This window comes from Aspergillus flavus, chromosome 5 (assembly GCF_009017415.1).
Source record: "Aspergillus flavus chromosome 5, complete sequence".
Taxonomy (NCBI): domain Eukaryota; kingdom Fungi; phylum Ascomycota; class Eurotiomycetes; order Eurotiales; family Aspergillaceae; genus Aspergillus; species Aspergillus flavus.
In genome coordinates, this window is record NC_092408.1 from 3214516 (window position 1) to 3239791 (window position 25276).

The window sequence follows — 25276 nt, forward strand, 5'->3', positions numbered from 1 at the left end:
AGAATACGGTATGTATTGGTATTACTGATATCAATACGGCCTCCCTATGACCTCCGTTTTCAAGTATAACCTCGCCTAGGGTACAGGATCACGATGCCCACAGATACTAAAAGGAATGCTGAAGTCGTAAATTAGATGAAAAACGTTGGGTTGGTATCTGAATAACGCTATCGTTCTACCAAGAAAGTCATTTCCCCTAGGATTGTTACATCGGGGTTCAGCTAGCAATTCTCTGATCAATTAGTAGGGAGGTCGAATGCGTATATCAATTCTTAAACGTATAAATTTCTCATAGAAAAGGATGAGTGGATGCAATCGATTCTCATGTCTCCCTTCAAGTCACAAAAAGCAAACACAACTAAAGAAAAAGAGCACGCTTGACTATGAAATATTTTCTTCTTCTCATTCTTTCCTGTCTTCTGCTTCTGACAGAGACAGCCCTAGCCTCAGACACGGCAGGCCCCGCGGAGACTTTATTCTTCTACAATGCATATCTGATCGAGTACAAAACCGTGAGCAACCCTAAAAAGCGAAAGCTTGCAAAGGGGTGCCCAGCAACACAAATCGATGCACCTTGCACCTACGCAGAATTCATGGATTACATCCTGGATGCAAGATCGAAAACCCAAATCCGTAAACCAAAATTTCAGAACATCCTCAACAATGCCGATACTGCTGGAATTACAGAGACTTCCAGACGATTAAGAGAGGGGGGTCTCAAATGCAAGTACGATCTTTCCAAGCTTGTGGAGGGTATAGGGAAGGTGACCCCCTTTTCAAAGGTGCTTGAAGCCGTTGGAGAGCAGATCAAAGAAAAAATATCCCTTTCCAGCGTCGAGAGTGAAAAGAACAACATTAAGACTGCGCTAAAGATCGTCGAGCAAAACCGGGTCGCAGATAATATGAGGTTTCTCAATGAGGAGCTCGAAAAGCGGATGGGCATCGAATTCGTCAAGAGCTCACGGACCACGGATGATGGGCGCGTATGGCAAGCCTACGACACCGATAAGACAAAACTAAAGTATCCGGATCGCAAATCACTTTCAGAAGAGACGAAAGATATTTTGAAGCAACTGCGAGACGGAAAGATTGAGGTCGAGGACAGAGCATTAGCATCGCATCAGGCAGTGGTTGTGAAAGTCAAAGAAATCCTGAAGCACGCCAATAGTTGCTGAGGCAAGACCTTGTTACAACCTATGTCCCATCCTCTAGTCTAGCTACATAGAACGATTCACACAAATGTATTCCGAGTAACGTTTGGTTGAAAACCCATTGTGAACTTGCTGAGTAAACGAGCATGGCCCATCTTTATCGATTTAGGGTTAACAACTCGGTTCGGTAAAATTACCGAACACGAGTTGTATTTAATTTAATTTCACTTTCCCAATATTGTATTAAATTATACCATATTATTTATCTACTATTGCTTTCGACAATGGGGCTACTCCGTATATTCCTCCGTGCGAGTCCACTATATCAATCTAGTACTCCCTCAGAGAATTATCGAGTCTTCAACCTTTCTCCGTGCGCCTAACGTCGACTCATCTTCACCATGAGCAACACTGAACTCGACAACTCAGGAACGGGCCCCTTGAAGGTTCCCGGATTTAACAATATTCCCCTTGAGCTGGCCCTGGGCAGTGATGATGACAGTGAGGACAGATTTTACGATGCGGTCCCGATGGATTGGTACAGCTCTCCTCTAACCGCTCGGGAGCTGGCCATGTTGAATCTAATGGAAACACTGACGGACCGGCCTGGATGGTACAACCTTGTATTCGACAAGAGTACTGTCGCAAAGTGGAGTGAAGAAGCCATGACGCGCCCGATGATGAGCCGCAAGGCATGGGACTGGTGCTTGGCTGAACTGCGCGATAAAGCCACACGGTTCAAAGAAACAGGCCAGATTTTAGTTTTAAATTCTGGTAGTGCTGTCTGTAAATCCGACACAATTATCCCCTCGTCCGTTGGCTTGAAGATTAAACAATTTGTGGCCAGTTTGTCGGACGAGCTTGGAGGCCGGAAAGACTGGGAGCCCAGTTCCAATAAGCAAATTTGGAATATAATCGACCCGTCTCTTTTCCCTTTAGTCTACGGACAGACGCGCGTTCTCGTGAATGGCGGCTGTGTTCCACTTGAACAAACATTGGAAACCTACGGACAAGGCGAGGTTGCACCCAGGCATGACCAGGATCGTGAAAGACTGGAGAGGCTTCCCAACACTTATCGTAACGCGAGAAGCTTACTCTTCTCTCACCGATTCCAGTGGCTTCCCTGCGAGGTGGAATTCTGTGGGCCAGTGGGATCGACAGACATACGAATTACCTCTTATATCAACGAGCTGCACCCGAGCAGACAACGCTCTTTTTATGAGACACTTGAAGAGGTGATGTCTCAAGTCATTGAGCCATGGAATGAGACATTGATCAAAGGAGAGCCTATTGATTTAGATCTGCCTTCCCCACGGGGCAGGGCGCCTAGAAGAATTCAAACATTTGGTGTTGAGTGGCGAAACGAGTATCCAAAGTGGGCAGAAGATCTACCAACGGAGCGGGATGGTGATCTCGAAGCTTACCACAACGCACTTGCCCGTGTCAAGGAATATGTCGCCCTTCCAGAATATGGCGTTCAAGTCAAATGGCAAGGTCTTGAAACAAAGGAGATCCCACAGGATTGGGAGAGCACGGTATCCCTGAAGGACGTGGTCGATGCAAAATACAGTCGCCTGTTTCGCTTCGAGCATTCCGACCCCGGTCTCTACTCGTATGACGAATGGAAGGCAGGGAAAACTGCAAAATCTATTGTTGGCCCCACGAAACATGACATCCAGTGGGAAACAGACCCTAAGATCTGGTATTCACAATTTAAGATGAAAGACCCAATGGATCGTTACAAACTCCAAGAGGCTCCTGACATGAACTGCACAGATCATGATTACTATACAGTCAAGCTTCAGGAAAATTTTCGCGATGAAGGCCTACAGATCATTGTGAAGCTGGAGGGTATTGAACTAACACCAGAAAGCCCATCTTATCCTGGCGAAGATTGGCACACAGACGGCCTTCGCAATGAGCACATTGTAGGAGTTGCGGTCTACTTCTTCGACATGGAAAACGTGACAGGTAGCAGGCTCTCATTCCGTCAAGAGATTGATATGGATTCAGACCTGTATCAGTTTGAGGGATGGGATGTACCGTACTTAGAAGAATTATTCGGTGTCGAAAACCATAAACCGGCTCTCCAGGAGCTCGGGTCTGTGTCAATTGGCCAGGGACGTCTTATAGTTTTTCCAAACGCACTTCATCACCGCATGGAGCCATTTGAGCTGATTTCCAAATCTCGGGCCGGACACCTTCGATTCCTGACACTGTGGCTCGTCGATCCATACTACCGCATCTGCTCGACGCGGAATGTACCACCGCAGCGGCATGACTGGTGGGCAGAAGAAGCACAATCAATGGTAACATCGGCCCATTCGCTTCCTCAAGAGTTGGCCACCATGGTCCTAAACGAAACACATCAGTGGCCCATGGGTCTCCCAGAGGCTGAACAACATCGACTTGAACGAGGCAAGGATGGCTCTACCGCTCATGACGCGATGAGATATCTGATCCAGAACCATGAGATAAATCTTTGGAAACGAATATGACTGTAGGGATTAGGAAAAATGTGTCCTTAGAATGAGGTTGAATTCTTAATTTGGGAAATTACCGTTCCTGTAGTGCTAGCGGAGGAAGACAGAAATGAACAAGTAACTAGTGACGGTCTTCATGCTTCGACGGTTTCGGAAGATTCAATCCACGCGCAGTACAGAGATAAATCCGGGCGAAGAGAACAGCTGTGCAACAGGCCAAGTACTACTTCATACAAGCTGGAAATACGAATGATATATGTGTTAGGGTTCTCTGTTTCCACTTTCTAAGGTGTGTTAGTTTCTAGTCTGGCGTGGTTGCGTCTGACACTTTAGGGTTTTGTTATTCTTAGTAGTACGCGGGAGTCGTGCCCTAACTCTTCTATACCAGTAGGTTTAATCATCTTTTTAGCATTTTTAGATGCAGTTGTATTAGTTGGGGTATGGACATGATCGGGGCTATAGCCTTGGTTCTATGATTATAAACTCTGTAAATATTGGGTAAGTCAATGGAGATCCCTTTCACCCCGTAAAGATTCTTTGAACTGCAACCCAAGGGACGAAAAGAGAGAACTCAAGACCAGATAATAGTTCTACTAGGTTACCTTCCAGTTTTATGAACTGAATCTTCATGATAGATGTTTAGCGCTCTACGAAGAAGATTACATAATTCAAGCAAATTCAGGAACAGAATAATTGTGTATATTGTGTATCCCAGGCCCGTCCCAACCACCCGACCTTAGGGCCTGAATCTCAATATCATATCGAGATGTATCAGTAAATTGTTCAACGAGGCGGTCTGATATGATCCGTCCTCAGATATACATGAATGATTTAGCATAACAAGATGATGAGAAAGTATAAAGGTATAAAGAAACATGTCCCATGTCCATCCAAATATCCAAGAGGAGGTCATTGCCATCCTCAACAGTATAAAGAGAAATGAAAAGTCGATGCAAATAACCAAGGGGTATCTTCCAACAATGCCAAAATCTTTAAGAAATTATACAGTGTCGTTATATAAGCCCTCAAATTTCCAACTTCCAAGCACAACCAATATCCTCCACTGCTGCAACCCCTAGTCAGAGTTGGAAGCCAGCTCGTCCGTCAAGGGACGGTGATCATGCATCTTGGGGATGCCACAATCACCAGCTTTATCACCCCGAACCGTCGACGAGTGGTTGGACTCGGGGCTGCAGCACTCAATAGCCTGAACCCAAGGATCCTCCAACACTTCCAAAATTGTCATTCGCTTTTCCGGGAACGGGTGTAGCATCCGGAGGAGGAGGGTCGCAAGCTCCTTCTCCGGCAGGGCCTTGGCGAAAGTTGTAAGCGGGAAGTTGTCCGCTGTTATGGGTAGGTCGGGGTATTCTTCGAGGAGGTACTGCCAGCTTCCGCGAAAGGCTTGGTAGGATTTGTCTTCATCGTCGGCTAGGTCCCAGGGTACGTCGCCAGCGAATATGGCGAAGGCGGTTATGGCGCAGCTCCACACATCGAGGGCGCGGGCGTCGTAGGAGTCTACCAAGAATAAGTATGAGAATATATCAGTATGTTGACAGGCAGGATTGGGTACTTACAGACACCCTGAAATAGCTCTGGCGGAAGATAGGCGGGCGTACCATAGAGACGAGCAGGGAACTCACGGACCGGGCCAAGTTTTCTTTCCCCTTTGCTGTCGGGGGGGAGGAGGTCAGCAAAGACCTCGGAGAGCCCAAAGTCGATAAGCTTGAGGACGTTATCATCGGCCAGGACCAAGTTCTCCGGTTTAATATCATGGTGTGCGATACCATGGCTATGCATGTATGCAACACCCCTGAGCATTTGCTTAAAGAAGCACTTTTTGGCCCCATGGCGAAGAGTGGCCTTTGCCATTAGGTCACAAAGATCGCCATGTTGGCAGTGCTCCATAACAAAGACCAGGTGAGGGTTATGTTTGCAGAGGCTAATAACCTCCGCGATATTCGGATGATGCAGGTTCCTGGCGATATCGAACTCCTTCCAAGCCCGTTCTTCATATAACTGCTCGGACACCTTAGCCTCCCTGTTGAGGAACTTAGCCGCGTACTTAACAAGAGTGCCCTGCTCTTTCCTATGCACGATCTTGACTCTGGCGAAGCTACCATCGCCGATGGTGTCCTTTGTCAGCTCAAACTGTTTTCTGAGCTTTTGGACTATGTATTTTTCCGTCTTCTTGGGTGACGGTGACCGGGTTACTGTCGGGCTGTCTGAGCAGCGTAGTTTCTTTATTTCGTCTTGGATGGTGAGGTGTGGCATTGTTATAGGTACTTGCGGGGTGTATTTCGAGGTGATTTGGGATAGTAGCAAGCGTAAGTTCTTGAGACTCGAGGTGGCTGTGGTATACTCGTGTATACCAAGCTGAAAACAATGTATAAAGCAGGTTGATAAGTGAGATAGCTGGTAGTTCTCAAGGGAGGACAACGAGATGTGTGTGATTGAGAAGATTCAAGAGATGGAGCGGACAGGCCAGGCTTAAATATTCAATGCCTAGCGAAGAGTTGCCTCATAGTTGCGACTACTGTGCTGGGTTGTTCTATAGATGACGTCCCATCGATTGACCATAAGGAGTCATCCCTCATGACCCCAGGATTACCCCAGATTTTATACATCATAATTAGCTAGACCCATGGTTTGGCACCTCGTGGACAAGCAATATACTCAGGGGCAGATTTTGGTGGTGCTCTGCGTGACCCAAGTCCGGATGAAACAGTATGCTACAACGATATTAAGAAAGATAAATAATTTCGTATAGGGGAGATAGAGCCTGCTATTGGAGGAAGAGTGGGGGTGAAGTAGACAATATATTCCCCTACGTAAGGAATGGCAGGTCTTACGGTGAATTACGAAATACTTGGAGTTCAGAACAGAAATTTCTTCAAAGAGGTAGACATTGATTAACTATGATGATTGAATTATTGACGTCTGTATTACTTGGAGGCTGCTCTGCCTACGCGTCCATACGCATTCAAGGTCAATTTCCAAGACACCTCTGGACAGCGACAGGACCTGTGAAACGAATGTAGAAGAACTCTTGAACCTGTAAGACCTGTCTTCAACTTCGTGAATACGGCAAGAGAAAAGGTGAAAATTAGACACGAAATTCAAGTCAAGTAGAGGACAAAAACGTTAGGTTTGTAGTTTAAAGCGCCTCGCACTTATTGTCTGAGTTGCAAAAATTTCCTGAAGCTGCAACGTCATCGAACCGTGGTGCTGCGTTGAGTCAGAGCCTGCGTAGGAGTCTGCTCATCTTAAAGCATCTCATGCGTCATAGTGGCATGGGTAGGCTCGAGAAAGGTATACACATTGGACTCGGAAGTCTATATCCCAGATTTGGAATTGGAGCTGTGATATGAGCCCTAGGCTAGCCAGGTCGTGAATCCTCTTCAGCGTGCATGAGGGGTGGGAAGCAAATGTCCTCGAGAGCACCAATGTCTCCTTTGTCTCGGTCGAGAAACTTCGACCGGGGATGGTAATGTGTGAGTGACGGCCAAAAGCTTGCATCAGAGTGAGCCAATCGCAAAGGCATCAAGTGGCCGGTCCGTCTCGACTGCGTGGGTCTTCTCAAAAGTCTTGAACACCAGTCTCCCCTTGTAATCTGGACCGAACATCATCGCCACTTGTACCTTCAACGATCCATTCGGGTTCTTCGTCGTCGAAATATCGCTCTTGCTCTTCGTTCCAATCATCATAATCGTCATTCTCATCAACAGTGGTGTAGTCAAAGTCGCGGTCTTCGCCCCTTATAAATCGCAGTGTCATCTCCCATTGCCAGATCTTTTCGCCTTCTTCCTTGCTCGTGGGTATCTCATCTTTATCCTCCGCGAGGATTTCCCCGTTTGGGCCACGGCTATAGCTAAACATTGCATTGGGATCCGGGTGAGACAGGGCATCCAACTTGGCCTCGGAGCGGTAAAGATCTGCTTGAAGTATACCCGAGAATCCTTTGGCTCGCCCTTCAGCCTCTCGTTCCGCCGGAGTCTGGAATCGGCGGATCAAGCGATCGTACAGTAACGGGTCTACAATGCTAAAGTGTTAGCCTTGGTCATCTTTTCCCGACTGAGATAGCACATGCGATCAGTCGCGCAAAAGAGAGGTTAGAGCGAGCGGACCGGCTAGCTCGAGATCAGCAGAGAAATACTCCGGGTGGGTATCCAGGTAGCGTTTCCGACGGTTTTTGACCTGCGTCGCGGGGGATAGTGGCACTGCGCCGGACACGGTGTTTGTGTCATTTTCTGCTTGAATCCCGGTACCCATTGGGAAGAAAGGCATGTCTAATGGTTGACCGGGAGGGGATAGTATGATTGAATGCACACAGAGGGAGCGGACAATAGATCGCAATAGATGGAAGTCGGAGAAGGTGGACTGAAATGACAAGCGGTGGCGGATTCAAGACAGCTCCATTCAGCCTAAACTGTTTTGGGCCGGAGGACTGCGGCAAATTTCGTGCCAGAATCAAATAATCTCCGCCGTGGCCTCTCAATCAACGAATAACAGTTCGCCTTGGCCGGAGTATGGACTTTGAGCTTTCTATCTGAGAAGCATCGGTGAGAACCACCTCCTGTTTGTTTCACATCGCGCGTTGGGAGCTGCGCTTGGCTCGTTCACAAGCGCTATCCCCTAGTCGCACCTCTCCCCTATGCATTGAACCTACGAATTAACCAAAGCTTTCAGTGAAAACCTCCTCAGACCAAGTACTCAAGATTTCTGTGCGATTCTCAGGCCTGAGGTAGTAGTCTGTGGAGGTCCGACGCCATGTCGTCTTTGCAGGAAGTCATTCAGCAGGTCAACTCACGAAGACTGTGGAGAGGCGCAGCATTGCTGGTCCTCGTCGCTTTCTCCTCCCCTGTGTTCGTGCTGACCCTGGCTCCGGTGTACGGCTCTGCTCCGTCGCATATCTTCCATGGCTATGGAGTTGCCATCACTGCTGCTCTTGGGTGGTTCCTCAAGGATTTCATTCAGCAGGTAACCAACCGCCGGGCGGTGTATCTACTTCCAGTTGTCGCATTCTGGTACCCCACCATTCAATACTTTTTGCTTCAGCAGAGCTCTTCGTTCGGTAACCCTACCGGTGCCGTGATTACTGAGGTGGTTGCTTTCTATCCTTTTGTTTTGCTCTCTGTCGCCTGTGCCGCCAAATTGGTGCAAGCGGGCCTCAACCTTGAACGTTATGGTGATCTTGCCAAGGAGCATATTCCCCTCATTAGCTCGTACATCGTCTATTCTTTCGGGGAGAAGCTTGCAAAATCATTCATAGTGAGATTTATCGGTTCATTTTGGCTCTTTTCGAGCACGGGTCTCCAGCTCTTGGTTGCAATCTTGTGTTCTGCCGTTATTCCATCTAAGTGGCTCCTCTTGGCCATTCCATCTATCCTCTTCACACTCACTTCTAATGTGCATCTGCCTTTGGGGATCACAACTTCGGGGCTCAAATCCGCGCTTAATGAGGAAGGATTTTCACTGGTAGATCGTCAGGAGTCCTCCACCGGTTATATTTCGGTTTTGGATAACCTCGAGGATGGTTTCCGGGTGATGCGCTGTGACCATAGTCTTCTTGGAGGCCAGTGGACTAAGACCTATCGCAACTACAAACCCAAGGTTCAGGACCCTATCTATGCGGTTTTCTCTTTGCTCGAGGCTGTCCGACTGGCGGAAACGGGCCACGGGGCTCACCGAGTAGACGCAGACAGCAAGGCACTTGTCATGTGAGACGAATCCAAACTCTCCTACTTCATTAAGCTAACCGCGTCTCAGTGGACTTGGAGTCGGCACTACACCTGCTGCTCTCATCACTCATGGGATTGAAACCACCATTGTCGAGATTGACCCCGTCGTCCACAAGTTCGCCAGCAAATACTTCCACCTCCCTCCTAACCACATTGCAGCTATCGAAGACGCCACACTGTTCGTTGACCGCGCTTTGAAATCTCCCCAGCCCAACCAATATGACTACATCGTCCACGATGTGTTCACTGGTGGCGCAGAACCAATTGAGCTCTTTTCTATTGAGTTTCTCGGGGGCCTCAACTCTCTCCTTAAGGAGGACGGTGTCATTGCAATGGTAAGCCCATACCCAAACAATCTCCCAGCCTCACTGACCTGGACAGAACTATGCGGGTGACCTCTCTCTTTACCCGGCTGCCCTCACTGTCCGCACCATCCAGGCGGTCTTTCCCTCTTGCCGGTACTTCCGTGAGGATGCAGGTGAAGAGGGCAACGGAGATTTCACGAACATGGTCATTTTCTGTAAGAAGGACTCTGCTACTCCTCTTCGTTTCAGGGATCCTGTCCCTGCCGACTTCCTGGACAGCAAGTTCCGTGAGACATATCTCGTGCCCAAGCATGAGATTGACCCGGCTATTTTTACCACCGTTACGGGTGGACAGCGTGTCCTCAGGACCAAGGACACTGGTAAGCTTTATAGGTGGCAGGACCAGGGTGCTCTGGAGCACTGGGGTATCATGAGGAAGGTTCTGCCAGATGCTGTGTGGGAGAATTGGTAGAGGTTCTCCATTATATCATATATAGCTGTATAGTATAAACTGTCCAGTGTAGGCTTTGTTCTGCTTCTGCACAGCTGTCTGCATAGTGTAATTGATATGTGATTTGTTTGGTCACGACGAAAGTATTAGGAGTCTTGATTTGGGTCACACGAATGCAATTGCTTGCTCTCTTACACTTAGTTACAGAAAAGACGCGAGCAGGTATAAATGAAATCCTGAACAATAATAACAAAACAAAAGAGGAAAATGCTTTTAGGGAAAAGGAATCAAGAGCAAAAAGATGGAGACGCGGGGAATCGAACCCCGGACCACTCCCATGCTAAGGGAGTATTATACCACTAAACCACATCCCCAATTGGATGGAAGAGGACTCCTTAAAAGATTATATGAAGAAAATCAAAGCTCAATGCAGATAATCCAGACATAACATTGATCATTGGCCTTGGATAAGGCTATGTCTTGGTGGCTATGTATGGTTTCCTTTACTATATAGGTGAGCTATGGTGGCATATAACCTATGTTACTCATGAGTATGGTATGGACTTGCTGCTGGCTTCGTATAGTATTGTTGTTGCTCGTATATTAATCTTGTGTTTTTACGGTATATACTTCTTCTCTCTAGATATATATCGAACAACAACTTCACATACTCTGACGACGCAATCATTGAGCTGAAATACACTCATCCACCCCCAAAGGGCCACCAGGCGTCTACCTACATAGTATAAGCGAATCGCAAACAGACCCACCCCATACCCGACAAAGAGAGCCGCAATCGCCAACTTACAGAGAGTCCCCATTGCTTCAACGGTCAACGCTTAATCCGACTCCAACATAAGCCACCGAGTCACCAAAACTGTGCACTACAAGGGGAGCTAGTGACCGACTTTATACAAAGCAATCATTTTGCAACCTATTGCAAGCAGAATGGATGTATTACAAAGCCGCACTTTCACTTCACTGCGGGTTGGCCCCCCTCTTAACGTAGCTCTGGATATAACACAAATGGTAATGCCGACTATCAGTACCACAACACAGAGAGGTCGATGTCTATACTACCCCTAGGAACCATAGACGAGGAACACACCACATAAAGCCATGGATTCAACGAACGGACCCGAGGAACCGGCGACCCCACGTGGAAGTTGAGATAGCGGAACAGATCTGGTAACGAAAACCACGGACGTCAATCGTTTATATCTTAACTTAATCGGGCTGGTCGAGGTACTTAGTGTATATGATGTGCCAGAGATATTCTTTCCAAGAAACACCGGAGTTAATTGGCATGTATCGCAATATATACAGTTGTAGTACTACTTATACCGAATGTAGTACCTATAGGATGAAACCGCAAACTAGGGCTTCGGCGAGGTTAATGCTTTATTTAGACTAATATTGCATTATATGGCTCCTGTTTTTCAACCAATTGGGGATGTGGTTTAGTGGTATAATACTCCCTTAGCATGGGAGTGGTCCGGGGTTCGATTCCCCGCGTCTCCATCTTTTTGCATCTTGATGCCTTTTCCCTCATACTGTTTAGACATTTTTTGATGTCTCTTGAAAGTTCGAAAACTGTTCAAAGTGACCCCGCCCTGGGTCGAGCTGTCCAAACCGTAAAAGCTCCGTGGATGTTCGTTCGAACTCCAAACCTCCAACGAACTTGAACAATGCTGTACATCTACAACTGTACTTAATTCTCTATCGAGAACAGCAAAAGATATGAATCCACCGACAATTAGCACCTCTACTACATCCATAGCACCAGTGGCCGCTGTTGTTCTCAAGAAAGATATGTTTGGATCCATAACCATATATAACCACGCGGTTCCGAGCACACGTGTACACCCAGTTTGCTACGGTGTAGAAGTGATGTCTGGTTGCCCTGGATTCAGACGTTATGTCGGGTGATTGATCTGTATGGTTACTCGAATCATAGGGAGGAGGTTGGGTAGCGGGCCAAGGGCGTATTTGTGGATCTATACAGGGCAGTGCAACTGCTTAACTGATACATTTGGCGTTTCTCGCGGAGTACCAATATTCACTGTACATGATGTATAAATGATATGCGTATGTATATAGGTATCCAAGGGTATAGTATACATAAGTCACCCAAAGCAAGAGGTTTTAACTGTAAATAGGGTATCCAGCAGATCACTCAACAGAATGGAGGCGGATTTCCTCCTCTGGTATGTCATCCGATGGGACATGTTTGTAAGGCTGTGTTATCCGACGCCGGAAACAGAGATAGATGCTGGCTGCGATACCACTCACTATACCGCAAAGTACGATGAGGACGAAAACACCACTGACGTTTCGAACGAGATCGTACGTTTCATGTGCCAGCTGAGCGATCTCCTTCACTTCTGCATCAGCCGGGCGCGGGGATTGCAAGTTGTTGTTGTTTTTGTTATCGGCCTCTGCGTCAGCAGTTGTTTGCTTACCACCGTTCGACTTGGGGGCCTTGGGGTCATCCGGTTTAAGGGTCTTGAGATCGCCCCTGAATCCAGCCGCGGCCCAGTTATCAGGGATCTTGCTTCTCTGGACCCGAGAAGTGCCCAGGACCCGGCCTTCGTGGTCAACCGCTTCGGCGGTCACCCAGTCCAGGTACCCACGGGCGATGAACATCGTCTCAAAATCCGTCTTGGTAGCGTTTCCGATAAGGATAGGGTGGCCATTCTTCGCAGCCCGCGCGTAGAAGTTCCACCCGGCGATGCCGGTGGCACCATTCCAACTGACATAGAAAGTCGTCGAGAGATCTGTCTGATCCGTACCCCATACAGAGGCAACCAGATCAGGAGGCGCACTGGGGCGGCCTGTGAACTCAAATTTGTATGCACGATAGGTCGAGTAACGCGAGGAAACGAAGTTCGCATTTAGCAAAGTGTCGCCTTCAGGTGAGAACTCAGAGATATAGCCCCTTTCACTCCATCCAACAAACACGTTGTTATTCGGGAGTAGCTGAGTGTTGCCACGGAGTCGGGTAAGACCACCATCGGGGCGGTTATGGCGTCGGATGACTTTAGCAGTCTTGGGAGATGCACTGGTATCCAGCTCGATGAAAAGAGCCGATGATACATCCTCGTCATTGCTGATTTCATCAGAGGCATTGTTCAGGAGCGAGATAACATGGTGTGTGCCATTAGACTCAATGAACTTCGCATCGTGCTGTTTGGAGAATGTGAAGTCTTGTTCAAAGTCAGTGTACTGTCCGCCCAGCCTCCACATAATATTCCCATCCTGGCCGGAAATCATGTAAATCGTGTTGGTGAACCGATAAGAGATGATGTAGTCACCATCGTCGTTCTTGTCGATTGAATTAATGTGGACATAATCCCATCCTGGTGGCCCTACAGGAGGGGTTTCCTTATTGACAGTGACGGATTCACTCAGGGCAACTTTGTCGACGCCATCCCAAGCATAATTAATCTTTTCCGAGTTTAAATCTATCTTGACAAACCCGCCCGACAAAACATGCGTATGCTCACCAGGACGATCCATCGTGTCCAGGGCGATTTCATGTTCTCGGTAGGTGATGGCCATAGCCGTTTTGCCATCGTCGAGGATGTTGAACTCGTGTATATCAAAGGCGCCGTACTCGTCCGGCATTGGAATCTTCTTTTTGATGTCATACGCATTGTCTAGTATAACGCCATATCCATTGTCGGAGTGATCGTAGGCGATTTGCCAGACCAACGAGAGGTGTGGTTTGTCACCAATGCTGTGGACAGCCTTGAAATCGAAGATGTTGCGGTTATCAAACATGGGCGAGCCAGCCCAGATGAGCATCTATTGCGCAGGACATCGGTTAGTCGTTGTTTTTGGGCGGGATTGCGGGGTGTGGGACGTAGGGACTTAGAAGGTGAGACATGCCCCATCGCCATCATAAATATAGGGTCCGATCTGGTATGGCTTGTATTGTTGCGACGCAGGTTCCGGGTCGATTTTCCCATAAGGCGCGACGAACCAGTAGCCCGGACTGACGCGATCGCGGTCCTTGTAGTACACTTCATATTTTAACGCCCTGACACCCGGGAGCTAGACGTGGTTCCCCTTGTTTTCAGCACCAGATCCTGCAGACTTATTTTCAATAGTTTTGAGCTTACCGTCACAAAGGACATTAAGTCGTCATCGGCGCTAGATTGTGCAAATGCCGTAAGCACCAATTGGAGCAGTGCAACAATGGGGAAAATCATTCTCTCATGGGCAGGAAACTTGGCAAATTATATAGAGGGAAAAGAAAAAGAAAGTAGCATGAAGTAGGAATAGATTAAATTCAAGTAAAATCAAATGAAAGAGTGTATAGGTAAGAAATCACGTTGAGTCTCATGAAATTTTGGCAACAAGCATGGAGTCCAGCACCCAGGCTCGCACTATGTATGTACAGGGGGGGGGGGGGGGGGGGGGGGGATTGGGAAATAAGTTGATCAAGTGGGAAAAAGGATTACGTTGAAGGGCTTAGTATAAATCTAGTGTACTTTGCACCCACCACGCAATGAAACGGCACCGGGCCCCGTCTGAGAGCCCGTCTCGAACCCCTGTTGGTCATCTTCCATCGCTTCGTCCTCCAGAGGCGAGGATGCACCCCAGCCCTGCGAGCTGTGAGTTGTTAAGGTGTAACGCTTGGTGGGTCGGTGGCTTCTCGGCATTTGCCGGTACCAGCCTGGTATACGTAAAGATTGTCCTCACCATCCGGACTTCGGAGTAAAATCCAGTCATGATCTGCGTGGTGTTTCAAGTCCTTCGGTCTTATTCTTCCGCTGTGGTCTGGAGACGTGTACCTGCAGATCGAACAGGCTATAAAAATGTATAATATGTAGATATGTCGGCGTTTTACTGGAGGAACTACGAGTGAATATGTACCATGTTCTCCGAATGTTCAAACCACTAGGAATTCCATGGCAAGAGAGGTTGATTCCATGTTGTACAACTGTAGAGTTGCTCTATCCACGTAACAACTGCTTTTATTTTGACTTCATGCCCTTAAATATAAACACCATACCACATGGGCTACATTCTTGTACTATTCCGGATATGAGTGGTGTGCTGCTACTTGATATTGGGAAGAAACCACCGAGGCTATGGACTTCTGTATCTCGTGTGGAGTCTTTTGTAAGTAACTGTGGCTTATATAACATTTAAAGTACCCGTTATTCAACCAATTGGGGATGTGGTTTAGTGGTATAATACTCCCTTAGCATGGGAGTGGTCCGGGGTTCGATTCCCCGCGTCTCCATCTTTTTGCGCATCTATCCATACTGCTCAGATGTCAAGCGATGCATAGACTTCATATTCGATCTGACTTTCTTTTTTTCTGGCCCAGAATTAACCACAAACACATACAGCGCGGATGTTATGTTTATTGGGAGGCTTACTACTTCCACTAATTCTATGCGTATTAGGTCTCGAGATTTCTCAACGCCATGGTAAATGTCTGGAAGACTCGATGAACCTCAATACTACGACACTGCAACTGCTATTACCACCGTCGATTATGGGACAAGACGATCGAGTAATTCCCATCATGGGTTTGTAGCTGTAGAGGATATATCATCCAAGTGAAATACAGATAGTTCACAGGAGGTCAAGGGAAATAGTCTTATGGGTAATCCGCCGCCGTCTCTCTGACTCCTAACCCAGCCTAAAGCCATTCCGGTATCAAAAAAACAATGACAATGAGTTTCGCTAAGCCGATACCCTCGATGCCTGGAGTATGTACGGTGCGCGAGGGTAAGTAAAAGTACAATCCAAAAAACATCAGTCGAAAAGCAGGAAACTATGCCGATGGGCTCCCGCGAGGGCTTCCGCCAGGCTTCTTGACCAAGCCCGCAAAGAAGTTTGCCAGTGCTTGGTTGTGCGATTTCTCGCCAGGGGGTGCTGAAAGGGTATCCTTTCTCTGGGATCGGTTGGCCTCTCTCTCCTAAACGATTAATAAGATGGTGAACAAGACAAGCGCCGCTGAAGTCGTCACTCACCTTGAGTTTCCTTAACATATCATCAGCATCCACCTGAATTCCGCCCATATTGAATTGGACAGGCCCGATGTGCTCATTCACTCGGCCATTATCGTCTAGCGGTGACATCTCAAGCTGGGGCACTGGTTTAGCTGTGCGATCTTTCTCATCTTCAATTTTCAACTGTTCTAGGACCTCCAACTGTTTTGTTAAGAAGCTTTGCATGTCCGATGTGTCGACCTCAACCTTGCTTTTGCTATGTTGACTGCCAGGATGCGTCATGGATGCATCTCGTTTGGGGTCTTTGATCGTTTGTTCGAAGATAGCCACGGCGCTTGTTCCATCATCCAGACCGGCTGCATTTTCGCCTTGAGGCTTATCATCATCCATCGACGAACCAGAGAGTGGCTCTGGCGGATCCTGAATCTCGATCGACCATGCTGTTGAGACTCCTTCCATATCAAAACCTTCCCTAATAATTCGAATCTTGCCCCACGAGTCCCAGTTTGAAGGTACTAGGATCTTGTCGCGATCAATCACGTTGTGCTTGAGGGACTGTCTCTTTAGGAGCGAGTGTATACCGAGCGACGAATGTAATAAGCTCTGAAGCGAGTTGACCAGAAAAGGTGTAGTATAGATAAGTGATGCGCCATCTGCCAGCAATCAGAGAGTCGCTCGAGAAAATAGGACGCACGAAAGGGCTAAACAAAAACTCACGTTTGAGAAGAATTGTTCTCATGAACTGCAGAATGAAATCGAATTCCTCCTCGTGCCAGCCATGGTCCTTCTCCAGTTTCTCGATCTTATCAGCCTGCAGCAATTGATACCGTCAATAAATTATTTCCTTAAATGATGCTGTTCGCATGTATGATGTTCCGGGCGCTACATACTCCCTGACAGACCACACACATAGGAATTCCCAGCCCCTCGTCCCACTCGCCGGGCCCCAAAGGTATCGTCACCGGGCCACCCGAGCTGGTCAGCCCTTGTGCCCCTGTTGAACTGGGGTCCATGCCCCTCTTTCGATCCCTCCACTCTGTCATAGTTTCTTCCATTACGATTTTTGTCTCGTCATCTAGAGAAATGAGTACATGTCGCAAAAGGCGGACCCATTCTCTTAGCCGCCGGACCCATGTCCAAGGGTCTGACCAGTCTAGCAGGATCACGACCAGCGTCTCCGGGACAGATTGGGCGGTCAAAAGCGGTTTGAGGAGGGGCGCAAAAGATAGGGAGGGTTCGGAAAGTAGATAGGCAGAGACACGCGCCAAAGTGTCTTTTAAATTACACATTAGCCCTATTCAAAAGCGCGAATGCCCTTGAAGGTGTGTAATTATGATCGTACTTACCTTCTTGGTCAGCGTCTAGAACATCTTGGTAGGTGTATCCCAAAGCAAACTGATTGGCAACCGGGGGTAACCTTCCCTTCCTCCTGTCGTTTGGCAAGCTGGGATCTGATGTGTCCGCAGACAGTGTGTCTAAAAACTCTCTTTGGCTCTCTGGGGTGCCTCCTGGAAAACAAATAACCCTGATTAGCGACACAGGGCCATTTGTAAGAGTCGGGGAGGCTGTATACCTAGGATAAGAAGATTCTTTTCCGGCAAGCGCTTTCCGTTGGCGACGCTATCTAACATAGAAGACCAGATATTCTTCTTTGGGCCATCTTTGCTCGAGGGTCGACTGTTGTTTCCCGACCCGAGCTTGGGCCCAGGATTATGACTTGAAGTGAACATTGTGTGTCCAATTTCGACTGTATTTAGCCGGCGCGGACCATCCCAAACGGTCGCCAGGCAGTCCTGTCAATATTCCGACGGATTTAACGCGTGGACCGCGAATTCTCGAGATCGGTGAAATAATGGAACAGCGGTCGGAACAGTGTCAGGGGATATGGATCCGGAGTCGGTTTACTCTGTTGGCCGTTCAGACAGGACCATAGACCAGGTCTTTTCCCGAATAAGAAAGTCTTCAATAAAGCTAGCAGTCGCCTATGAGGAAGTTGAGAATTCCAAGGGTGTTGCGAGAAAGAGTTGTTCCGTAGAGGGGGAAATTACAAGTTATTTCGTTGTAAACAATAGTTGCAAGTGTCGCCGTTCTTGCGAGTGGGACCTCCCGCGGAGGCCGCCCGTGATTGATCTCTTTGCAGCTTAGTCCCGTCCTCCGAGACGTAGTAGCTATCTATCTTTTGCGCCAGAAAGATCTACACCAGCACGTTCAGCTGTATACAGGTCTACTATCCTCCCTACAGCGTGGTATATGGTTACCTCGCTCGTCCAATCGGAAGTCGCATTGTAAAATGAACGCTATCCGTCAGATCCAGTCGCTCAATAAGCGCGAACTTGAAAATGCAATGTGCGTGGTACTTTTGCTTGAGACTGGAATCCCGCCCCTCAAAAGGACATCCCCCTAACTCTTATTGACCGATACAGCCCACCTGAAGCGTCCTGGCACGCCGATTACCGAGACACAGCATACATCTACATTGGTGGTCTGCCGTTCGACCTCTCCGAGGGTGACATTGTGACAATCTTCTCGCAGTATGGCGAACCAGTCCACGTGAACCTTGTGCGCGACAAAGAAACTGGGAAGAGCCGAGGATTTGCGTTTTTAAAGTATGAAGACCAGCGCAGTACAGACCTTGCCGTTGATAACTTGGGCGGATCCACAGTCCTGGGAAGAATATTGCGTGTGGACCACGTGAGATATAAGAGAAGAGATGATGAAGAGGAAGGGGATAATGTCGCAAAACTGATGGGCGACGCAGTCGTAAAGAGTGCAGGTGATGGGGATACAGATGATGAGCGACGAAGGCGGAGAAAGGGAAGAACTGGTGAAGACGAGTCCCAAAGACGACCACTACTGAAGGAAGAGAAGGAGCTTGAGGAGTTAATGGTGAACCACGATGAAGAGGACCCGATGAAGGAGTACCTCATACAGGAGAAGAAGGAGGAAGTTGCGCGAGCACTGGAGAAGCTTAACCGAGAAAAGTCATCCCGCAGACGAGAATCCAGTAGGGAGAGATCGAGTCGCCATCATCGGCACCGCCACCATCGTCGCCGGCATGATGAGGACCGCTCCCGTTCCCGGGAGAGGGGTACCCGAAATCGGCGGTCGCGCTCGAGGGAAGATCGATCTTATAGGAACAGATCGCCAGCAAGGAAGGAGAGAACCTACAGAGACAGGACACCTGTGGGATCGCGATCGCCAGAACCACGGCGTAATAGAGACAGGGAGGACCGACACCGATAAATTTCTAACGTGTGGTAATGCTTTCTATGAAAGGGTGACAAACTTGGTCATATTTTCTACATGGTCACTGGGGCGCAATTGATGAGCCGCCAACTCAGAGCCAGATGCCCATCATCTCAATGATGAAAGAATGCACGGTTCAGCCAAAGCGTGGGATAATAGCCACCAATTGATGTAGATGCTCTGACGTCCGATATCTGCCATATGCAGAAAAGAGCCGGTCAGGTCTCATGCTGCGACGTCAACTCAAGCATGTGCCAGACAAATGGTCGTTTGCTTGTAACGGGAACAGGCACCATTGCCTCAGAAGGACGCGCATAAGTAGTACTTTAAATGCTAGACCTCTTTCCCGCATAATGTTGCGGATGACTCCACTTCAACCACCTCCCAAGTACCTTTTCCAGCCTTCCCTCATACAGTAGCGCTTTCCATCGCCGCCTTCACGAAGGGTGAACTTCTCCCAGCGTCCGTCCCTACCTGATCCAAGAACGAGAATTGTTTGGTCGTCGGGCCATCCTATCACACCTTTAAGAGGTCTCCCAAATGAGGTTCCAAGAGGTGGCACATAATGAGAACCTGGTGCCGATTCGTCACCAATCTCAAAAGGAGCACTTGCAAAAGAGTAAACATCAGAGAAAACCCTGGGAAGCAGCGGGATTTTCCCTAGGATGCCCCATTTCTGGTTCGTTCCCTCTTCCGATGGTGGGGATGCTAGTGGATTGCGATGCGAAGGGTTGAGTGGGTGAGGGAGATCAAAGACATGTAAAGTAGACTTGTCCGATGTTACGGCCAATAAATTGTTCGAAGGCGAGATGGCAAGAGAGAATATCACTGCCTGATCGACTCCCCGCCGTAGTTCAGCCATTTTCGTGCAATTGCTGGTGGAGAATACCCGTACCAGAGTCCCCTAATATAGTCAATGATATATTCATTTTACAGTAGAAGGTTCGTGGACGATACCATTTCACTCGCTGTTGCCAGCACCTCTCCATCCGGGCTCAGCGTCATAGCACGTAGTGGTGAGCTGTGTGCAGGTATGATGCTGACGTTCCCTGTTTCTAGCTCAACTAATTGGACTTGCCCAGGAGATCGTCCAGGAAAAGCAAGTAGCTTCTGCCCTAAGCAGGCTAGACCCATCGGGTTATCTGTTGTTTCAAAAACAGACAGCTTTTGCGGCGGATTTGAAAATGCGAAGATGTGGATGCTATTCAGTAAAGCGACGACAATTCGCGACTTTGACAACCGGACACCCAGTACAGAGGTGCGGAACTCTAGAGTAATGACCGCCTTCTGTTTTGCATCATCCCAGATAGCCAGCTATGTAGATCCATGAGTACACAAACACCGAGTGTTGAAGTGTTAGGTGCGTGGTACTCTACCTACCTTGTTTTGGGGAAACTTAGGTTGCCTTCCTCCACCGACGATGGCTAAGTAGTTTGTCTGGCCTAGCATCACCGCGACACCGATGCCTGCATTGAAGTCTACAAGGCACATGAAGTCAGCAACATGGAGGAGACTACACGGACTGGACTGGATATGAAGGCTAACGGAGCTTACATACCTCTTGATACTTTCAGCTCACAAGGGTCGGCATTAAAGACTACAACAGGTCATCCTGTTCTCAGTTCGGTTATTCCCACAAGGTAATCCTGACGCGTAATTAGAAGACATACCACAGAATCCCGTATCAAGGCCAACAGAAAAACAGCTGTTGTCATTATTAAAGGTCGCGGAAAGGGAAAATGGCCCCACGGATTCATCAATAACCTGACGGGTATTCATGATGCTAATTATAACGAAGGGTTATCGAACCAGGAGACTGAGTCCGATGTGACAACGAATAGTACCTAAGTAGATATTAAGTGCATTCAGGCTGCTTTATCACCTCTAAATAGCAGAGGTTACCAACTGGATTACTAACCAGGAACGTTGATGCTTAAGGTTGAGGGAGGTATTCGCTGGCTTAGGCAACCTATGAGTTGGTCCCCCGGATTAGGTATGGGAAGAGTATGATGAAACAAACAACCAATGAGTCGATGGCCAGGTCTAGGTTCACTAGCAAGTGGCGTTTGTTCCCACCACCACAAGTTCAAATCCCGCCCTTATCGTTTCTTTTCCTCTCCCCAATCTTTGCTCCTGCTTTCTGCGTCTCAGATTGACCCTCACGGACCATGACCGTGCCTCACTGCGGGCACTGCACCTGGCATGGATGGGACATTGCCCCTTTAGGCTAAGATTGATTTTAAATGACATCCTAACTTATCATGGTAATTTCCGGGTTACTTTTCTCTGCCTATATTTGAACGTCATCTACACCATACTGCATGTACACCCGCGCTTTTCTTGGGCGACCGTTTTCTCTCTGACTATGTGTGAGAGGACTATGTGGGTACTAATTAGTCAGTAGTATGAGTAGTCGTGCTATGGACTCATTTCTTGGACTCTTGACTGATATGACTATTTCCGGGATTACAAGCTAGAAGCTCAAGCTGATGAAGATTAGCTATAATGCTCCAAGTATATCAATGCAGAGCAGCATCTATCACTAGTGCCCCGATGTGTATCTCCACGGGAGATCGTGTGAGCATGAAGTTACCGTCGCCCTAAAGGAAGAAGACCCGAGATTGATCTTGAGGAGAATATAATTTTGAGGGAAATACGAGAATGATGGCCGCTGCTAGCGCCGCAGAGATCATTCTCTAATATTGCCTAGAATATGAAGAAAATAACTTTTTACTTTCTTAGAGATCTATGGAAGGTGTTTATTCAAGTATACAAGCTTCCTGCCTAAGGGGACTAACGGCCATTGTATTGTGTATTGTATGTACCCGGCACGTTTTCAGTACCATTTGAGCGGCCCGCAGCGACCCACGGCTTCTTCGATTGGATATCTCCCAACCCCTGAAAAAGGACATGGACTGGGGGTAATAGAGTATGAATTCAACACTGCACATGGCTCTTGTAATAAAAAAGAAAATTGAAAAAAAAAAAAAAAAGAATAAGATTTAATGAGAATGAGACGGGTTCGGAGTCAATGCTAAGTTTAGAAAGCTTCTAGCTATCGTCATCTGTCACAATTGCGATTCTAAATAGAGAGCAATAATTGATGATCCTCATGTCCATATCAGACAGGTAAATTATTGGGTGAACTTGAAGCCAGGTACCAGACTCTTCTGTCAAAAGTATCAGACAATACGGTACCGGTTAGTAAGTGAAGTCCAACCTGGAGAAACGAACGGTAGACGTGATTGGCCCGGGAGAGCTTAGAAAAGGAAATGGGGGTAAGGCTTCCGTCAGCAGTGTATGTATCAGTGATACAGTTTTGTATAGTACGTGATACCATACAGGGACAGCCTGAGTGCCTTACTGTACCGGAGCTAAACTAAACAAACTAAGGGAGAACCACTTTCCCCCTAATGGGCGAAGTAAGGTAACGTCTCTCTTCCTCTCACTCCAACTTGTTTGCTGCTCATTCGACCTCAGGAGAGCAGCGATTTATCCCATCCTCCATTCACCTTCTTCTCTCGGTCCTTTCCTTAGCCAAAACCACTTTTTGTGCTTAGCCGCTCGCTTTCTCTTCCTTCAACCTCTTCCTCTTCTTCTTTCTTGTTCCCCCCCTTTTCTCCCCACGTTCTCTCCTTATTTAGCCCACCATGTCGTCGGCTTTCAACGCAGTATGTTGCTTGCTTCCCCTTTCCACACTCGCTACTTAAACAGATCAACCTTCTACCCCCTCTCGACCTCCACCCAACGTACAATTATCCTTGAATGGGTCCCTCTTTCTTGACACTCCTACCCAATCTACTTCGCATGAGTTACTGATCATGAGTTCAATGTCCTATAAACAGATCAAGCTGCGTCGCAAGAAGAATGTCAAGAAGGGTATCCAGTTCTGTTTGATGGTCTGTGGTGCCAGCGGAACTGGTGCGTATTGAAGATGCCCCATACCCTGCTCTCCTTTCCTCCTGTGCGGGAATTGATCAATCGCTATTCTAACAGGCCGTACTACATTTGTCAACACCCTTTGTGGAAAGCAAGTTCTGGAGGGCAAGGACGCCGACGATGCTGCCAATGCTCATGTTGAGGAGGGTGTCCGCATCAAGCCAGTTACAGTCGGTAAGTCGAAATTTGAGTCGACATTGGAAAGAATGCATGCTAATTTGGCGGCTCGAAGAACTTGAATTGGATGACGAAGGCACCCGAATCTCTCTCACTATTGTCGACACTCCCGGTTTCGGTGATCAGATTGATAATGAAGCAAGGCATGTGAACGCCGCTAGTGCTGGATTCGCCGCTCGCAAAACTGACCGTTTGACAGCTTTGGTGAGATTGTTGGATACCTTGAGCGCCAGTACGATGATATCCTTGCCGAAGAATCACGAATCAAGCGAAACCCCCGCTTCAGGGACAACCGTGTCCACGTCCTTTTGTACTTCATCACACCCACTGGCCATGGCCTCCGTGAGCTGGATATCGAATTGATGAAGCGTCTTTCGCCTCGTGTCAACGTCATTCCCGTCATTGGAAAGGCTGACTCCCTCACTCCTGCAGAACTGGCCGAGTCCAAGAAGCTGATCATGGAGGATATCGAGCATTACCGCATCCCCGTCTATAACTTCCCTTACGACATTGAGGAGGATGACGAGGATACCGTGGAAGAGAACGCTGAACTACGTGGGCTTATGCCGTTTGCCATCGTTGGCTCTGATGACTTCGTGGAAATCGATGGCCGGAAAGTACGAGCCAGGCAATATCCTTGGGGAGTTGTTGAGGTTGAAAACCCTCGCCACTCTGATTTCTTGGCCATCCGAAGTGCTCTTCTTCACAGCCACCTTGCGGATCTGAAGGAGATCACCCATGACTTCCTTTATGAAAACTATCGTACCGAGAAGCTCAGTAAGAGCGTTGACGGTGCCACTCCGTACGTTACCCATGGCTACCCATGTGCTTATGTCGCAGGATACTGACCCCTCTAGCAGTACCCAAGATTCGTCGATGAACCCAGAAGACCTAGCATCCCAGTCCGTCCGCCTGAAGGAGGAACAACTCCGTCGTGAGGAGGAGAAACTCCGCGAGATCGAACTCCGGGTGCAGCGTGAGATTGCTGAGAAGCGCCAGGAATTGTTGGCTCGTGAGAGCCAGCTGAGGGAGATCGAGGCTCGTATGGCACGCGAGTCCAGCAGCCAGGACGTCGCCAATGGTGATGCTTAATTCAAACTTGTCAAAGACTAGTCTTACGTTGCGCGTTTGGCACCAACCGTGTCGACGTAATGGAATTTATGGCGCGGCGGTTGTACTCAATGGGGTTAATATTGATTTTCTTATTCACGTTAATAACTTCGTTTGAAAGGGAGGGAAGGGAAAATGCAACGCTCCGTTAATCGCGATGACTGGCGCCATTCTTCCCTTTCCTACAAAGAGGGATTCGGACAAGAGACGACGAAAATTGCTGCAGTTCCCCACCTACTTTTCCAGCTCTCATTGATTTCTTCTCTGTCTTCATCCATTCGGCTGGGGCCTTGCCTCGTTTCGCAGCCCGTGTTTGTGATGCTCGGGGTCAAAGATAGCATCTTTTAATCGTTGACAGTTGTCACTGGATCACCTGCATAACTTCCTTCCTTTTGCCATCTTATATATTTCTCTTTTTTATCTCTTCCACCCTTTGTTTCTTTTTGACTCTTATCATCAATGACACCTGTCCCAATCTCAGCAGCGCAGCAAGATTCCCTCTTTTGTCATTTTATCATTTGTGTTGTGGCTTATGTCTTGTCTCTTATTATTCCATGTCTCCTAGTTGAATAGTAGTACATGAGGAAGAAAAGTACCTGACAGCTCGTATGGCTGGCGTAGGTCGCATACATGGATTGATGCAAGGTAAAAATGCCAAGAGCCGGTAATGGTCTGGACCACACACCGGAGCTTTAACTTCATCG

The 25276-nt window shown here is 48.0% G+C and overlaps 9 protein-coding genes and 3 non-coding genes across 12 annotated transcripts; 6 read left to right on the forward strand and 6 right to left on the reverse strand.

Moving 5' to 3' along the window:
• Nucleotides 1–139: 139 nt before the first annotated feature.
• On the forward strand, nt 140–3640 carry F9C07_2192572 (uncharacterized protein; the record flags this gene model as incomplete). Its single annotated transcript, XM_071509396.1, has 3 exons — nt 140–1094; nt 1598–2803; nt 2849–3640. Coding segments are annotated over exons 1-3 (2709 nt in total), but the record flags the coding sequence as incomplete, so codon positions are not given.
• Nucleotides 3641–4709: 1069 nt separating this feature from the next.
• Nucleotides 4710–5905, reverse strand: F9C07_8867 (putative serine/threonine protein kinase; the record flags this gene model as incomplete). The annotated part of the gene is made up of 2 exons (XM_041293207.1): nt 4710–5149; nt 5209–5905. 2 exons carry the CDS (start codon nt 5903–5905, stop codon nt 4710–4712), a joined length of 1137 nt encoding a protein of 378 aa, XP_041148054.1.
• A 652-nt stretch (nt 5906–6557) lies between these two features.
• Nucleotides 6558–8159, reverse strand: F9C07_1692713 (coiled-coil domain-containing protein-domain-containing protein). The gene is made up of 2 exons (XM_041293208.2): nt 7759–8159; nt 6558–7665 (listed from the first exon to the last, which is right to left on the reverse strand). The coding sequence occupies exons 1-2, from the start codon at nt 7916–7918 to the stop codon at nt 7211–7213; spliced, it is 615 nt and encodes a 204-aa protein (XP_041148055.1). The 5' UTR covers nt 7919–8159; the 3' UTR covers nt 6558–7210.
• Nucleotides 8160–8401: 242 nt separating this feature from the next.
• On the forward strand, nt 8402–10149 carry F9C07_8869 (spermine/spermidine synthase family protein; the record flags this gene model as incomplete). Its single annotated transcript, XM_041293200.1, has 3 exons — nt 8402–9351; nt 9401–9707; nt 9754–10149. 3 exons carry the CDS (start codon nt 8402–8404, stop codon nt 10147–10149), a joined length of 1653 nt encoding a protein of 550 aa, XP_041148056.1.
• Nucleotides 10150–10430: 281 nt separating this feature from the next.
• F9C07_t197 lies at nt 10431–10502 on the reverse strand. Its single transcript has one exon. It is a non-coding gene; the product is annotated as a tRNA-Ala (tRNA).
• Nucleotides 10503–11577: 1075 nt separating this feature from the next.
• Nucleotides 11578–11649, forward strand: F9C07_t189. The gene has a single exon. It is a non-coding gene; the product is annotated as a tRNA-Ala (tRNA).
• A 10-nt stretch (nt 11650–11659) lies between these two features.
• Nucleotides 11660–14534, reverse strand: F9C07_2285218 (ASST-domain-containing protein). The gene is made up of 3 exons (XM_071510746.1): nt 14253–14534; nt 14020–14184; nt 11660–13935 (listed from the first exon to the last, which is right to left on the reverse strand). Exons 1-3 carry the CDS (start codon nt 14340–14342, stop codon nt 12301–12303), a joined length of 1890 nt encoding a protein of 629 aa, XP_071364561.1. The 5' UTR covers nt 14343–14534; the 3' UTR covers nt 11660–12300.
• A 776-nt stretch (nt 14535–15310) lies between these two features.
• F9C07_t190 lies at nt 15311–15382 on the forward strand. The gene has a single exon. It is a non-coding gene; the product is annotated as a tRNA-Ala (tRNA).
• Nucleotides 15383–15749: 367 nt separating this feature from the next.
• F9C07_1692963 (dynein light intermediate chain-domain-containing protein) lies at nt 15750–18337 on the reverse strand. The gene is made up of 6 exons (XM_041293209.2): nt 17674–18337; nt 17447–17608; nt 16991–17373; nt 16818–16911; nt 16122–16753; nt 15750–16066 (listed from the first exon to the last, which is right to left on the reverse strand). The coding sequence occupies exons 1-6, from the start codon at nt 17828–17830 to the stop codon at nt 15923–15925; spliced, it is 1572 nt and encodes a 523-aa protein (XP_041148058.1). The 5' UTR covers nt 17831–18337; the 3' UTR covers nt 15750–15922.
• Nucleotides 18338–18390: 53 nt separating this feature from the next.
• F9C07_8872 (uncharacterized protein) lies at nt 18391–19343 on the forward strand (the record flags this gene model as incomplete). Its single annotated transcript, XM_041293201.1, has 2 exons — nt 18391–18446; nt 18524–19343. The coding sequence occupies 2 exons, from the start codon at nt 18391–18393 to the stop codon at nt 19341–19343; spliced, it is 876 nt and encodes a 291-aa protein (XP_041148059.1).
• A 376-nt stretch (nt 19344–19719) lies between these two features.
• On the reverse strand, nt 19720–21125 carry F9C07_2072665 (WD40-repeat-containing domain protein; the record flags this gene model as incomplete). Its single annotated transcript, XM_041293210.1, has 5 exons — nt 19720–20250; nt 20304–20660; nt 20727–20824; nt 20905–20943; nt 21017–21125. 5 exons carry the CDS (start codon nt 21123–21125, stop codon nt 19720–19722), a joined length of 1134 nt encoding a protein of 377 aa, XP_041148060.1.
• A 2042-nt stretch (nt 21126–23167) lies between these two features.
• F9C07_8873 (septin spn3) lies at nt 23168–25102 on the forward strand (the record flags this gene model as incomplete). The annotated part of the gene is made up of 5 exons (XM_071511834.1): nt 23168–23267; nt 23343–23459; nt 23518–23605; nt 23662–24264; nt 24323–25102. 5 exons carry the CDS (start codon nt 23168–23170, stop codon nt 24552–24554), a joined length of 1140 nt encoding a protein of 379 aa, XP_071364562.1. The 3' UTR covers nt 24555–25102.
• Between the last annotated feature and the right edge of the window lie 174 nt (nt 25103–25276).

Coding starts and splice junctions, on each gene's coding strand:
- F9C07_1692713 (XM_041293208.2), bottom strand. CDS start 7,918: ATGCCTTTCTTCCCAATGGGTACCGGGATTCAAGCAGAAAATGACACA. Junction 7,666..7,758: donor TGCTGATCTCGAGCTAGCCG/GTCCGCTCGCTC, acceptor TTAGCATTGTAG/ACCCGTTACTGTACGATCGC.
- F9C07_2285218 (XM_071510746.1), bottom strand. CDS start 14,342: ATGATTTTCCCCATTGTTGCACTGCTCCAATTGGTGCTTACGGCATTT. Junction 14,185..14,252: donor ACTTAATGTCCTTTGTGACG/GTAAGCTCAAAA, acceptor AACCACGTCTAG/CTCCCGGGTGTCAGGGCGTT. Junction 13,936..14,019: donor ATATTTATGATGGCGATGGG/GCATGTCTCACC, acceptor CCTGCGCAATAG/ATGCTCATCTGGGCTGGCTC.
- F9C07_1692963 (XM_041293209.2), bottom strand. CDS start 17,830: ATGTTCACTTCAAGTCATAATCCTGGGCCCAAGCTCGGGTCGGGAAAC. Junction 17,374..17,446: donor TCTAGACGCTGACCAAGAAG/GTAAGTACGATC, acceptor GTAATTTAAAAG/ACACTTTGGCGCGTGTCTCT. Junction 16,754..16,817: donor GAGAACAATTCTTCTCAAAC/GTGAGTTTTTGT, acceptor GATTGCTGGCAG/ATGGCGCATCACTTATCTAT.